This window comes from Macrobrachium rosenbergii, chromosome 12, assembly GCF_040412425.1.
Source record: "Macrobrachium rosenbergii isolate ZJJX-2024 chromosome 12, ASM4041242v1, whole genome shotgun sequence".
In the NCBI taxonomy this organism is placed as follows: Eukaryota; Metazoa; Arthropoda; class Malacostraca; order Decapoda; family Palaemonidae; genus Macrobrachium; species Macrobrachium rosenbergii.
The window spans coordinates 107,097,990-107,114,808 of NC_089752.1; the positions used below are offsets into that span (position 1 = coordinate 107,097,990).

At 37.6% G+C, this 16,819-nt stretch overlaps 1 protein-coding gene across 1 annotated transcript; it reads right to left on the reverse strand.

The window, feature by feature from the left end:
• Positions 1-1,571: 1,571 nt before the first annotated feature.
• Positions 1,572-11,685, reverse strand: LOC136843833 (uncharacterized). Its single transcript, XM_067112633.1, has 3 exons — positions 11,580-11,685; positions 3,085-4,200; positions 1,572-2,183 (listed from the first exon to the last, which is right to left on the reverse strand). The coding sequence occupies exons 1-3, from the start codon at positions 11,592-11,594 to the stop codon at positions 1,941-1,943; spliced, it is 1,374 nt and encodes a 457-aa protein (XP_066968734.1). The 5' UTR covers positions 11,595-11,685; the 3' UTR covers positions 1,572-1,940.
• Positions 11,686-16,819: the final 5,134 nt, after the last annotated feature.

Below are 16,819 nucleotides of genomic sequence, written 5' to 3' on the forward strand. Positions count from 1 at the left end.
CTGAGAAGCTTTTGGTCATAATTACCAACTAAATCAAGCAACATTACAGTTTCTTAGTGATTAACAGATGTAATCTTATTTTTAGATAAAGTTACATTATATTTTTAACATTTTTTTAAAGCTTCACATTTAAATGAATAGTTAGCTGTTTCCTTTATAGAATATAGAATTTAGGCCAAAGGCCAAACGCTGAGACCTATGAGGTGAATTGACAGTGAAAAGGTTTGAAAGGTATAATAGGAGGAAAACCTCGCAGTTGCGCTATGAATCAACTGTAGGAGAGGGTGGAAAGTAAGATGGAAGAGAATATGAGCGAAAGTACAGTAAAAGGAATGAAAGGGGTTGCAGCTAGGGGACGCCGCAAAGAACCATAAGTAATGCCTACAGTGCCCCGCATGAGGTGCACTGACGGCACTAAACCCCCGTCGGGGGTTTCCCTTATAATGTGTCTGGCAAGCACATGTTTGTAAGTTATCTCATTTGAAATTTTATGTGCATAGATTTCCCTTTTATTGAAACTTTTTAAACCATAATGACTTTTTACCTTGGAATTTCTCTTTATTATTAACTTTTAGTTTTCTGTAAAAGAAAACTATTGTGCCGGTTTTGTCTGTCCGTCCGCACCTTATTCTGTCCGCACTTTTTTCCTGCCCGCACTTTTTCTGTCCGCCTTCAGATCTTAAAAACTACTGAGGCTAGATAGCTGCAATTTTGTATGTTGATCACCACCTTATACAATCATCAAACATACCAAACTGCAGCCCTCTAGCCACAGTAGTTTTTATTTATTTAAGGTTAAATTTAGCCATAATCGTGCTTCTGGCAACGATATAGGATAGGCCACTACTGGGTCGTGGTTAAAGTTTCATGGGCCGTTGCTCATACAGCATTGTACCGAGACCATCGAACGATAGATCTATTTTCGGCGGCTCTGTAGCGGCTGCACAGAAAAATTCGGCGCATTTTTTACTTGTTTACGTTTGGTTTTTATCACTTCTTTTAAATACAATTCTTTCTTGTAATACGTCTGTTTATTTATATTTTATTAACAAGTGGCACTTGAATTTCTGATGAATCACCTTAGTTTCGGAGGCGGGCTATCAGAAAACGTGAAATGTTACGCTAGTACTAAGAAATTCAGGAAATATACATAGACCCAAATGATTACTCAATAATTTGCAAAGATTAATGTACTTTGAAAAATATATTGGACTATTTCGAAAATTTTTAACAAAATTTGAGCCAGACTTCTTATCTAAGAATTCAAAAGACTATGTTTGGAAAAAGCCTCTTTTCAGTTATTTTTCCAAGTAATTAGGCCGCAATGTTTATAAGACACAAAATTATATTACCTGTGTTACCTGAAAATGTCACAAGCGTAGACTTTTGCATTATCATTTTATTTCAGTTCCACTCTCCTCTAAGAGGTTTTTTAGCAAATTTGAATAGTGAGGGGTATTGTTATCAGCTACCACCTTAAATTTTATTAATGTTACAAACATGATAAAAAAAAAAACAAGAAACAAATATTCAATGGATCAAAAGAAAATAATTTTTCTTTTTAATTTTTATTACAAAACATAGACATTGGGAGATACAAGTCCATTTGCCAGCAAAAGGACAATAACTACAGTACTTGTAATCTTAATTTAAAATAATAGTTAAATAACTTAATTCATCTAGGAAACATTTAGAGCCTCAAGCAATTGATTATGAGTTTTTGAGGTAAGTAACTGATCATGAAATGAACAATTACGTTTAGACGTAACAGCTAGGGGGAATTCCCCAAACAAAACAGTCTGCAGAGACTGCATCGATCACTTAGATTCCACCTTCAGTTTCGTCTTCACATCAAAAGAGTCCAAGAGATCACCTTGTGTGGTAAGGTACGACTATCCTAAGAGCTACATTTGGTGCACCATGCAAGCGTAAACCTAAATTCAAGAAGTGTCTTCGTGTTCTTTGTCGTCGGGGTACCTAGCTTCCCCTTCATAGGTAATCTGTGGGTGGAAGCCCTTGCTGTCAGCCAAGTAAGTGACAGTCTGAACTCGACCGTCTGCTAACTGGATTTTGTAGGAACCTTTAGTCAGACCTTCCTCACGCTTCTCAGCATGGAAGTACTGGTTCCCCGAGTCGTTATCTAAGACACCGTAACCGAATTCATAGCTGCTGACCTCAGTCTCCTGAGAAGAAGAAGAAATCTTATTGCAACAGACACCGATGCGTTTCTGTCCGGAAATGAGATTGCTTCAAGGAGACTTCCCTACATGAGGGAATGTGTATAAATACATACATAAATAATGTTTCAGTGATATAATCATGTAAGCCTTTTAATTGTTCCGCTTCACTTGTGACTAATGGTCGTCATTTTGTACTATTTCTTTATAGGAGACTACTTTGTGCACCAGAATGAGTGAGTTGAGGGGAGGAACCGATATTAGTCTTTACGCAGAGTATAATTCTTGAATTGTGATTTTTTTGACGTACAACTTAAGTTTTTTCTATACAAAATAATTTATCTCAAAGACTTCAAAGAATAGCACGTTTACTTTCAATTTTCAAAGGAAGGGAAGACATTTTATACCACCTAAATTTTCACTAAAATTCTTATGATTCATTTGAAAGGATATCAAACTTAAGAGGCGTTTTATCAAGCTGATGTGTACCCAATTAAAATGGGCGTATAAAAATGGGTTGTCAAATTAATTATATGATTAGAGAAGTACTTTGCTACAAAAGTACCACTTTTTCCCAGAGATATTCATATCCAGGTATAAGTAGAATACATAGTTTTTGGAACGCATTACAGTTTTTTTCAAGATCTTGTTGAATGCAATGTCAATACGTTAAAGATAAAATTCTAAGTCTTATCACGAGTCAGCTTTCAATGAGGAAATCTAGGATATTGTCTCTTTTAACAAGTAATTGGGTGCGGTGCACTTTAGAAACATTCTTAATCATAAATTAACTCTCGTTACGTTCCAAACTGTAAAAGTTTCATCTTTTCTAAGTCTCGGTAAAGCGGGTCTTTCTCACAAAAATTTAGTAAGCCTACGTAATTGTATCTGTTCAGATATGACTCACCTCTACATCGCTGTCAGACTTCGGGGAGATACGTATTTTAGTACCTGTGCTTATATGACCACTTGGCTTTCGCAGGAACGAGGGCTCTTTGGTGACTGTGCTGGAAACGGTCGCAGCAGTGTTTTCGCGGGTTAAGGGTGTGTCTTCCTGGATTACCTGGAAGGTCGTGTACTCTCGTGGAGGTTTGGAGCTAGGGTGGCTGCTAGTCTGAACTGATGTCGTGGGCCTACTGGAAGTGGAAAAATGTGGCGGTGTCGTGATGGAAGATGGGACAGGTGAAGAGCTCTTAGCCTTTAGGACAGTAAACGGTTTCACCTTCTCTTGACGACGATCTGCTCTACTGGCAAGAAAAACATGCTGATGGCTCTGAGATTCTGGTTTAGCTGGGCGCAATTCATGGTTCGGTTGTTCCTCTCTGACTAGCAGGTCTGCTGAAATAGTCGGTTTTGGTCCTACGGGAAAGTCTCCAGGCTCCTGGCGGAAGCTTTGCCCTAGGGTGAAATGGTTGACATTGCCAAATGGAATGGATGTGTCTACGCCATCAAAGGCTGGATGATGTGGAAAAGATGACTGGAATACCTCTCCTTGGGCAGGGAGGGACTCTCCTTCTTGAAAGACGGCGAAAGATGGACCAGGTGGTCCTTTCCCACCACTTACTTGAGGGCTGCTGACTTCGTTATTTTGGAAAGACAAATTCTCTTCCTCTACGTTACCCTGGAAGGGACTATTGCCCGTGAAGAAGTCACTAGGCTTAAAACTCTCATCAGTAAAGCCATGAGTATCGGGGAAGGGAGTGGAAGGACCTGCTTCGTGTAGAACAGTGAAGAATGACGACGGGGCCTCAGTGCCGATGTGGACATGTGCTGGAGGTGCCGCCGGTGGTGGAGGCACTGATGGGGGATGTGGTAGGTGCTGCCTCACAGGGCGGATCTGATTGACCTCCTTCCCCTGCTGGGGCCCGTTCCCGAATATCCTTCCGATAGTCCTCGTCATCCCTGAGCGGATGTTGTCGAGGAATCTCATTCCCATAGACAGGGGAGAAGATAAGGTTGACTGACGTTGCCATTGGGGCTGTCCCGTAACTCCAGCAACGACTAATAACAACAGCAAAATCATCTGCCAAGTAAACATTAATAATGTCAGTGAATACCAAACGTGAAAATGAATGGAGCAAGTAAGGTAACATCTGCAATAAAGATTACTAGAAGAGCAATATGAACATTATTTTGTTTTTACATTTACTTTATGCACCTTTTCGGGTTTACCTTCTATGTATTCGTCATTAACGAAGATGATCAGGCCGTGAATGTATCAGGTACGTAAATATCTGGTTCAATAACTACATTCAAATTCGATTCGATTGTTTTTCGATGATGGCGTCCTGACGCTTAATAGCTAACCACCACATCGCTACTTCCTTGTCAAGAATAATTATCTACTTGTTGTTAATCTAGGTATAATCATCTATTTATTTTTTATCCCAAATAATTGTGTCTTACAAGAAAAGAAAGGTCAGACACCCATTCAGCAAATTAGGGCTCTGATAAAGTGGAAACAAGAATAAAGTTTTAATTAGTTTTCAGTGACAGGACTAACGTTGTTTCAAAGTGGCAAATGTCAGAAAAGCAATTAGCAGGGAATAAACGATTAGAAGGAGCAACCGAAGACACCATAGGGGTTATAATATTTATATTTTGAAGTTCATGCTACCTGCAATGAAAACCCAATGCCAGCTGGATTTGCTTCTCCTACGATTGCTAAGGAATCGAAAGAAGTGTAAGGTAACATAAAGCTAATTTCAGAGGTGTGCCATAAACGTAATGGTCACGACCAGGCGGTTTTAGGTCAGTCTTATTATAAATTCTTTCAAGTCAAAATGTGTGGAACAAATTTAATCAGTTTCCATCAATAATCCCACATCAGAACACTGGAATTTACAGGATAAACACATCACAATGTAACTAGGCCTTTCTCAATTAATCATTGACCAACAGTCCATTATCACGTAACTGCGCGTTACTGAATAGAGTAGATTTCCAAGCCATAATTCTGAAAGGCCTTAATAGGCGCAGCAACCGAAACTACTCACATTTTATTACCTGTGGAGTCGAAACGTTAACAGTGAACAATAGCGGACAGAAGTTGTTAGAATGAGTGTAGGTTAGGAAAATGGAGTGTTGTCGGTTAGAATGAACGGTGGAAGAATACATTTCGTTAATTTGAACGACGGAATATGATAGAAATGTAGAATAAAAAGTAATCAAAAGAAATTAGTAATAAGGATATCCCTACGAAAGTTTTAGAACAGCAAAGTTTTTAAGGCTGGAAAACGTGGGAAATACCAAGGGGGCATCGAACAAAATCTCATTTTTGGAAGCGAGGTGTAACAATGGGACGTGATTAAGAAAAAAAGCTTAAAAGCCATTAGAGGGGAAATTGTCCCCGTCGTGTTTCTGCAGTAAATATGACTGAAGCTTGGGAGATCTAGACTTATAAATGCGAGCGAAATCTTGGAAACAATAGCATTAGAGAACACGCCAATCAAGAGTTGTCTGAAGCTCTCTGGTTATGTTTAGGCACAAGATTTAAGAGTTTAAGAATGGAAGGAACACCAGTTAAGAACAAAAGGGCACAGGATCAGATTTACAAGACACGTTGTCATTTAAAAGCATATGGAAGGAACACTGAATTGTAAGACTTTTTGTTGTAGATGTAACTTAATACAGTGCAGAAGTTTCCAGGATCAGGATATTATATATATATATATATATATATGATATATCATTTAAATATATATATAGTTTACTACATAAATGTAAGACTTATATATTACATATATATACACATTTATAATATAAAAATATTATATATATATATAATATATATATATATATATATATATATATATATATATATATATATATATATATATATATATATATATATATATAAATATATATATATATATATATATATGTGTGTGTGTGTGTGTGTGTGCGCGCGCGCACAACCTGTGAAGAAATTTATCGCGGATTCGGGAGGACGGTACTTTTATTGAACGGAACACCTGTCACGTACATTGGTTTCCGTCCACTCGAACACTCTGAGGTTTGAATAACCGTATCATTATCTAATACAAATGTGAGTAATCATCTTCTTGATTACAAAATAATAACAGTGTTACAACACAGTGTGAGCCTCAGCTTTCTAAAACTGTGCTAATAATTTACTTTTGTTTTTTAGAGACCCATTGGAAATGTGATAACGTGGTGAGAAAACATAAAACAATAAAAAGACCATGTACTTTTTTGTGATTTCAGATCAATTTACTGTAGTTTGTATCACACTGAAGTAAGAGAGAAAGTTAAGGAATAAGAGTACATATAAGAGAAATTTATTATTTTAACAGCTGACTTCAATACCGTTTTTATTGGTCTCAAATAGGTGTACCAAGAAAGAAAGAGAATGATATCTTAATAATATTAAAAAAAATGAGATCATTAACTCATATACACTGCGTAGTCAAAGATAACGAGGTTAAATTGTAATCGCTTATCATCCAGAGCTAATGTAATTCTAGAATTTTTATCTTTCCATTTTTTCACCAGCAATTTGAGCCTTCCATATCACGAGAAAAATTATTTGTCAGTGCTGATTAAATAATAGTGCTTCTAGTCGAAGGGAAACGAGACGCGATTTTTTGTAAGAAGTCCCCTTTTATAAATAATGACATTTCAAAAAGATGAGATTCCATGCACCAGCCGCCTTTCCCAGAAGCGAGTGATAATGAATAGTCACGAAACTTACCCCTTTTTTGATTTCAACAAATAGATTTCATTTCTGGGAAATATAATTATTAAGCAAATGAAAACATTGCCTGAAATCTGTAGAAGCTGGTTTAAAAATGAACAGTTAACATACAGTTTTGTCAACAGAAACGAATAATAGGAATGACAGTTTATGAATTCCTTACATACGCCTAACACAAAGAATACTAAGTAAATCGCCTACAAAATTAACATTCTCGTGCAGCTGGAGGAAACGGCCCTATGCCAAATAATTACACGGCTACAATCAAAAGTGTGGAGCAAGATAAATGCAAAAGATTTCCTAATAATTTCGAATTATCACGAACATTACGCAAAGGCTTAGAGACGGCCGAGGGACGTGGTCAATAACTAGCATTCTCAATAAAAAAAATATATAAATCATTTACGCAAAGCCGGGAGATAGAGAAGGAGAGAGAGAGAGTCTTTGGAGCATGGCGTCATTTGACGCAAGTTAAAAAGACCGAAAATCATTTCCCCAGAGTCATCACCAGAGCGAAACAGCCCAGCCCACTCTAATATTTGTTTGAATTCTGACGCCCGGTTTCATAACCGCTGGCGTAATCGTAAATCTTTCCCAATGGATCACTAACCATTGCTTCGAATGGAACTGGCTGTGATGTATACATTCATACGTCCATACACACACACACACACACATATATATATATATATATATATATATATATATATATATATATATATATATATTGAGAGTTAATGCAGAAAAATATACAGATCAAAAATTATATGCAGAAACAAGAAAGCTTCCTTAAACCCCAAGTCATTCGACAGATTAATTGACTGATTGATTGGTTTAATCTTGCTGGCTCACTATTCGATTAAACATGCATGAAACAGAGAGTGAGAGAGCATGGGATGAGCTTGGAACAGACAGTTGAGTATAAAAAAAAAATTTTCACTCAAACACAGGAAGAAACCAACTGCAACATGAATATATGCCTTTCACTTTCACCACCGACCATCGGACTAAACAGGGATTTGCCAAGAGCTCTTGACTAAATCGCAGAGCAGACATCGATCAAAAGATAAACACTGTCTGAGAGAAAGTCAAACGATAGAGTCTTCTCTTTTCGGTAAACACCAGATGCTTGAGGGTGAAAGATTCGGCGGCTGACTATGCAGTATTGAAGCTTCCCTTAGACTGAGACTTGGAACCAGATGACTAGCCTGGACATGTTAGTTTATTTGTATAGGTGCGGAAGAGAGTGATGCCAGTTACCCTACAGATATTTTACAAATCCATATGGTAAAGGACCAGCTGGAAAAATACTGGAAAGCTTCCAGAATGCCAGAATTAGATCACTAATTGACTACTGATCAGGACGTCTTATTTGGACAATTCTGACCTTTTTATTAACATGTTTCATGTATAATTCAACATGTGCTTTTAAATGTGATTAGTAACATAAAAATTAAATGGAAATGCATTAGACAGTAAATGTAACCTTTACTGTTGTTGTTAAGCATAGACTAAATGAAGTACATTTTATATCACGTGAAATCAGGAAAGGGAGAAGAATCTCATTTGGGATTAAAGATATATAAATCCTCCCTTTCATAATTCCATTGGCTATCAAAAATGCTTCTCATCGTCTATGTTTATCAGTAACAACGTAGGTAACATTTACTTCCTTTTGCATTTTCATTTTCCATTTAATTTTTATTTTACTTATCACATTTAAAACCTCATGTTGAATTAAACATTTTTATTGAAAAAGTTAGCATTTTCTAAATAAGACGTTATGGTCAGTAACCAGGAAGTGATCCAGTCTTAATCCTCCTGGAAGCTTTCCCAGCATTTTCCCAGTCTGCTTCTTTTCATTTTGGATTCGTGAAACTCCTGTAGGGTAACTGGGATCATTCTCTTCTTCCTTCATTCCTCCCGAAAGGCGACATCCTGGACCCTGGAAGTAACTTCTTCCTCTGCGGGGTGTAGCAAATTAAGATAGTCCTGTATGACAGGAAAGTTCCCTTTGGCAAGGGTCCTTCCACCATTCTGTGGCACAGGCACCAAATTCAAGACAGATAGGTCACACGCAGAAACCTGAAATGACCAATCAGAAACAAAGAGTTTTGACAGGACCCAGTGGCCAGTGGGCATCAGGCTGACCATGAGGACTGCTTCAGCCACACTCTTAAGAGGTCCAGTATGATCAAATATCGTCAGTGCAACATAGCGAAAGGAACTCTGTTAATAGGGTATGAACGCGCAGTCTGATAGCCATTGTATTGAAAGATATCTGGGCAGATGAACAGAACTTTAGAAAAGAGCCAAATATTGTATGAGTGATTTCTGACCCCTAGAAAAAATTTCGATCCCTTATGACAAAATAAATCATGACTCATAAATTACACGGTCACATCACTTTTAAGATCGACAGTCCGACCGGTTATTAAATATATAGTGTTATAGGGATGCATATTATTTTGTGTATATGTCAGGAATATGCAAAAATATAATATATGATTGTGTTTAATGAAAATCTAGATTAGTGACATGTTTAAAAAGCAGCTTTTGGGTTTATCATGCGTTATATGAATGGCATAAAGAACTTGCTTGACGAAATTCCCAAAGAAATATTATTTAGGGAAAACAAAATGCTTTGAATGTTGTTGGGAGCTGTTAACTTCCTACCAAAATAGCAGATCACACTTTGTTTTATTATTAATGTTGCTGTTGTTATTAAGTCCTGTAATTAACTAGCGGATTCATTCATGGGGAAACAGTTCTGTTCCATATATGTATGGTCTACAGCCTATACGCACTGGATCGTAAATACAGAGATTGTTAAAGTTTGCAGTTATAGTGAAAACCGATGCTGTTGCTCAGATATATAGGGGCTGTAGGTAAACACAGGACGAAATTTGTCATAAAATGCTTCCTTGTTGAAGGAGCTCAGCTGGCCATTTCCTGAAAAACCAAAAGGAATCAATAGCAAAAGTGTCTAAAACATAAACTGAACACAAAAAAGAATTATAATGCGCAAATCACTTGATGTAATCTGCTTTGTGAGCTGGTATCTCGTAACTGATACTGGTTTTGTTCAATAAAAGTGAAAGATATTGGATTATTCTTCGTTGAATCACGAGATAATCTTAGAATTTTACAAGATAATAATATATATAGGTAATTTCTTAGCCTATATCTGGTCTTAGAAATTTGTAAATAGTTTGCTTGTATAATTTTCAAACTTAAATACTCCGATTTAAATACTTAACACATAGGAGGTCATTATTCTTGAACTGGATGTAAGCACTAATGGTGAATTCAAAGCAATCCTTTTTCTTGCATATGCTATGAAAACCAAGAAGCAAAAATATATAAGGACAAAGATTAGGTCATCAATGAGTGCAAAAATTTGAATATGGATGAGATACCATATTGTTCGAAAAATTAATCGGCTTTAGAAGTTGCAAGGTAACGATGGTATTTCCAAATTAGCATGAGTTAAAACTGTCCTTACAACTGAAAAACTGGATATATGCAGCACACTAAACCGATAAATTCCCTTTGTAGCCATGTAATAAACTCCCAGACATCGTCACAAAAACGGTTATGATTCAGAGAATTCCTTCACTCTAATTGTACCGTAAGTGCGGTATTGTGAATTATGGTTTTTTACTTATTAAACCTTCCATGTGTAGGATTTAATTTCTCAACGCAATATTTTTCGTTAATTCCACTATACGCATTATATAGCGCCTTGCAGCTGTGGTCCTCTGCCCCTTTTTAAATAGCAAGGTCTCTCGAACCGGATATTGTGGAAGGCCGTTTCAAACGTTAAATCCCGACTACTGCTACTTCTACAAATAAGGCCTTAGCCTCCAAAAGGTACGGCGCAGCCGAACCTCTAAAACCTTCGGTTATAGGAACACTAGCCAAGGTAAAGCAAGCATGCATGGCACCTTAGATAGCCCAACACCAGATATAGTTGCACAGGTAGCCCAGTCAATTAAGCAAGACGTAGTTGAAAGGCGAAATTCGGTTTGCAAATCTGCGATCGTTGAGTAGCAAATCAGAGACAGAATCAGCAAGGAAATTCACTCCGGACAATCGCGATTTGTCACTGCTTGGCTGTGTTATAAACACCGCACTATGTGTGACAAAACAAATTAAAGGTAACGTTGGACGTTGACGATTTTGATACCTTTCAGTAGCACACAAGCTTAAAATTCGCTTGTCAAGAGAACATTCAGAGAATTTATACGCTTTAATAATAAAAGCATAGTCTGCAATAAGAAATAAATACGATTAAATAAAGAATAACCGGGAACATTAAAGAATATGCAGTGTTCAGAGAGACAAACCATATGATGAAAAGCTCAGCGGGCAAAAGTAGAATGATAATTCCCTTTCCTTTTCTATTTCTTTGTTTCCCACGTTCACTCGCGCATAATGAGAAATTTACCTGAGAAGACGCTCAAGGTGGGACTCACCGGCTAGAATCACAATTTTCACCCGTAAACCGCATGAAAGGTCTTTGACATCCTCGTGTGGCAAACCTACAAAAACAATAAGAAATGTTTCCCACGCATACGCAGGTAAGACAGAACCATCCACAGAGTAGACCTATATAACAAGCCTGTTTTAGAAAAAAAAAGACTAGCACCGGCTCAAGAGGAAAGAGCGCACAGAATCCCTACCCGGTGGAAGTCCATGGTGATCCGACTATGGCTGATGAGCAACTGTGATATCTGCTTGCTACCGGCCGCCTCATATAAACAGCGACCACGTGAAAGTGACTGCTGCCCTTGCCGGGCTGCTCCCCCTCCCGAATTCCCTTTCTCCTGATCCTGGACGCACTCGAACATCAGCGACAGAAGTTCTATGTCTTCCAGCCTTTTTAATGGTTTCCAGCGAAAGTCGGGAAGTTTTACTGGACATGCGCAGGTCTTCGAGTTCGAGATTTCTCTGTTCGTTTATAGTCACTATCTATCTGCCTGTCTTTTTATTTATTTATTTATTTATTCGGCTTTTTCTTGCCCTTTTCTCTGCCGCAGTTATGTCAATTCGACGAACTGGCGTAACCCTTTTTTTTAAGTTTTTGAGTTTTCCAGCCAAATTGGCTCAGTTTTTGATACTCTCTAACATATCAAAATTTCAGCAGTCTGTGTGGTCACATTTTCTAACCAAATGTCCTCGAAGGATGAGCTCACATTATAGAACCTCTGAATAATATCAAAATCTTTGAAGCGTATTTTCTCAGAATGGGGAAAAAATAGCAGACGCCAATTCATCAAGCCAGGGACGAATTGACATTCAAGATCGAATTACATTTCAAAAGCGCGAGAGAGGCATGTTTGACGTCAGAGTTCCAGTGAAGATGAAAGATAATTTCCCTCGATGAATGTCACTAGCCTCCTAGTGGTTGCTTTATCCATCCGATTAATCCCCCAGATTACATCAGGACTGAAGAGATAACACAAATCTGTTGCGACAAACTCACGCAACTTAATGCGGATCAGCAGTTTACGCTGACAATTGCAAGACATGTGACGGAATACGTCTAGACTGCATCATTATACGATGCACGGGACCCCAAACGGAATGTTTCACAAAGTCCGCCGCTACTCTTGCGTGTTGATGTAGGCAGCTTACTGTTACAGTAGGAAAACTCAGATTTGTAGCGCTTAATGGAATCGTAGTGTACAAGTTTGTAAGTAGACAAAAGTTATAAAAAAAAAAATGTTCTCATCACGCGCGTGCGCAATAATTGTTTGAGGTTCAAGGACCTTTAAAATAGATACTACCAGCACTCTTGCGGTCAACTTCCACGTTTCGAGCACTGTTATAATTTTTGCTAATTAACTTCTAGCAGGAATTCTTGCCACAGTTTCTAAAAAAAAATTCGGACATTTATTAGAACTTATGAAAAATCCATCTCGGGTTTTTGGGTTTTTCCAGTATTTTTGCATTTCAACATATCTTTTTCGTAGATTTGCAACCTTAACCCATCCTTGCGATGTTGCTGTCAGCCATATGAACGTCTACAACGAACTATCATGGCAAAAAAAAGCCAGTTTAATGAGTGTGTCCTGTTTTCCCTATAAATTCTTATATTACCCAACGACCCTTTAATGAAATACTAATAATTTATTTAGTTAATTACGCTGAAATCTAGTTCTTCGATTGCAAATTATTGCTGGCTTTCTTTTATTTAGCTGACGCTTCATTTCTCACGACGGCTACCAAAGACAGCAACATGACATTAGTCTCTATAAGTAAAGACTATATAAGATACTTTCCTTTCACTTTCTGCTACGTGAGGTTACGGGGCCTCTTCAAAAGAGCAAGAGCTCGTGCTAACGTAAAGGCAGCTGAAACCGACGATAACAGAAGCAACAGCCACATGATTGCTGCCAGTTCTTCGAAAGTGACCGTTGAATTAAATGGCAATCTCGTGAGTCCAGCCTTTTCCTCTGACGATTTTCTATAGCGGATCATTCAGACCATAACGACGTCAGCCTGTGGAAGATTTGAGCTAATAATGCCTTCGCTTTCATAATCCTCCCGTGCATTTCAGGCCAGAATATGGGATTGGTTATCTGCAGATGGAAACACTTCAGCTAAGATTACGGGCTGCCCAGGAGCAAGAGGCCCGAGCTGTCATAAGGCCACGTTCATCTAAAAGAAAAGCTGTAAACATTCTTGTATTTGCTGTAGACCTTGATGGATTATTTCTTTTCCGCCGCTGTTATAATGCAGCTTTGACTTTGAATTATTAGCCTATTAATCAGCAAATTCCAAAAAAGTAAAAACCCGTATAATAAAGGCCAGTGATTTGCCGTAGATAAATCTGGTTCTCTACGTATTTTATAATATCTTGTTATATCGTATTCAAAGTACACTGTTTTTCGGGGGGGCAATGTACAGGATAATAGATATTGCTGAAAACCCATCACCTCTAGCAATAATCAAACAAAAGCTAAAAAAAATGCTACAATGTTATTTTTCTTGTGTAATCTGTAATTTCATCTACCTGCCATTTTATAACGCAAGTGTTCCCGTTTCAGCCCAGTTGTAAATGCATACAATAAGATGAACTAACAATAAAAGCGCGATTCCAATTTCTGGAGTGACATCAAACCTTTTCCTCTGTCGTCTTATATAATAAACTTTCGAAACCGGTAATTCATTTTCCAGCAATTTTCACACCTCAAAAATGCTCTGTTGAACGATATATTATATATTTTATGATTACCTTGAAGGTCAAGTAGGAAAAGAGTTCGTGATAATAATATTCGAAGAATTGAAGTTGAATGTATAAAAGTCAAACATTTATAGTAGCGTAAATCTAGTACACGATTCAGAAACCGCAAGTGGGAACACTAAGCGAATAACCAAACTTTCTAGGCCTCTCTCTCTCTCTCTCTCTCTCTCTCTCTCACATAGACACATATAAATACACATACACACACACTAACTCAAGGAGGAAAATTAGAAATTTTTTGCTATAATTTTTGGCAACTTTCATTTGTAAAAAACGGTATAGCACCGGAAAATAACATCTGAAATAAATGTATTTATTTCCAACTCAACGCAATGCGTTCTCATGTTCAACGTTGATTTAAACATTTAAGGCATGACGGAAAAAGGTACACTACATTACGTTAGCAGATTTAACGAAGACTTTACCATCTTTATAATAAATCATACAACACCCCATGAAGAGAAAATGGATTTCAGTATTTAAAACCAGAGAAAAAGATCAGCGTTGAATAACCTCATTGGTCCCAATGCTTGGCCTTTGGCCTAAATCTTATAGTCCATTCCAAAACCAGAAAAAATGGAAAACAACTTCCATGCCTTTTTTTTCTCACTTGCGCATTTTTAGGTAATTCTACCCCACAATCATAATTGCATTTAGCGCCCTCACCTCGTAAAAAATATTTCGTACGAGTATTCCAGCATTCCATCTTTTTCTCTTTGTGAAAAAAAAATATGGATTTTCGAGGCTCGAGCTACTCCAACATCCACATACACACGATATGTGATCACGAGGCGACGTGCGCTTACTCGTGCAAATGATGAGATTTGCACTCGCGCCATCTCTTCTTCGTCACCCTTCAGTATTTCACCTCCGAGGCGTAATGCCTCACTGCCCTGGTCAGCTTCGCGTATAGTGGAGCAGCTCACGAACCACCTGATCTGAGACGGTCAGTTGGTAACCGCATGATGATAGGTTTAACCGTCCGGTTAGTCGTGCGGTGACGGTCTAGCATAATTATTTGCAATCTTCGGTCGACTAATCATACCTGGTTACATAATCATGAGTCCTTTATTAGGATTAATATTATGAATTTCCGCATACCCTTTTGATACAGATTGCGATAATTGAGAGATCCCGCTTTCTTCCATCTTACTTTCCCCCTCCTAACAATTGATTCATTTTATCGGCTGAAGAAAATGAATTAAAATAAATCTCTGGTACCGCTGGTACCGGCCAGTGCGACTGCTTGGTACCTGAAACGAGTATCACGCACTCGTCACTGTCAAATAGTCAGAATTAAATACAAGACCGGCTAATTAATCAAGTCTTTGCTTTCGTGAAGTTCGGATTCATATCTCACCAACTCAGCCACAATCTCAGGGAATCTGGTCTATGTCACAGCTAATTATTCTCACTGCATCTGAAGAGGCAAGTAACGGCAATAAGAGTTGCATTATCTGAATACGAGCTTTTTTCAGACCCTTCTACTACCATTTGCAGTTTCTCTTTACCTGCTACTTCTGCTAAGACTCCATTCACTGCCTCTTATTTTGTTCTAAGTTAAGTGTATCTTAGTTTAACCAGACCACTGAGCTGATTAACAGCTCTCCTAGGGCTGGCCCGAAGGATTAGATTTACTTTACGTGGCTAAGAACCAACTGGTTACCTAGCAACGGGACCTACAGCTTGTTGTGGAATCCGAACCACATTATAGCGAGAAATGAATTTCTGTCACCAGAAATAAATTCCTCTAATTCCAGTATGTGTGCATATACACACACATTAAGTATATATTATATATATATTTGCTAATATATATATATATATATATATATATATATATATATATATATATATATATATATATATATAATATATACAGTATATATATCTGTGGGTATATGTATATATATTATTTACTTATTTATTTATTTATTTATTTATATATACACATATACAGTATGTGTGTATGTGCGCGCGTGTGTGCTTCTAATGTAAACCTTAAACAGTTTAGACTATAATTAAGCGTACAGTACCAATTATCCAGTTCAAGAGAGCGAAAGCATTACAAAGCGTACAAAACAAAACAAAAAAGAATTGGCTTAAATGATCTCCGTAATAGTTATTGCGAGTTATCACAGAGTGAAATTTTGATAAACGGCTTCAAATGTCATAAGCAGTGAAAGTGATAACAGCCGTCTATTTGTTAGATAATAAACAATTCTTTACTATCAAAGATGTCGGAAAGAATGTTAAAACCAAAATTAAATGATAAACTATAAAGGCAGATTACGTTAGCAAACAGAAACTGAATTGAATTCGTTACATACTTATTCAAGGGTATACCGTAAATGCTACCTTGATTACCTAAAGTCTACAAACATTCGTCAACAGTCTGCTATAAACTTAAATCTTAGCAGTTAAACCTCTCTCTCTCTCTCTCTCTCTCTCTCTCTCTCTCTCTCTCTCTCTCTCTCTCTCTCTCTCTCTCTCTCTCTCTCTCCGCATCCACGTAACTTTCGTGAGAAAGCTTCTCTGCGGTGAGGTTCTGCTACAGATCCAATCTTAGATCATTGTTCGCAAACATGATAATAATGGCCTTTCAAATGTCGTAATACCGCACCCCCTTCCCTCCATCTCAGGTTTCTCTCTAGCATTCCAGTTGTACTGTAA

What these genes read in the sequence shown, in the direction of transcription:
- LOC136843833 (XM_067112633.1), bottom strand. An exon ending in AGTCTGACAGCGATGTAGAG is followed by an intron (nt 2,184 to 3,084) that starts GTGAGTCATATC and finishes TCTTCTTCTCAG; the next exon opens with GAGACTGAGGTCAGCAGCTA.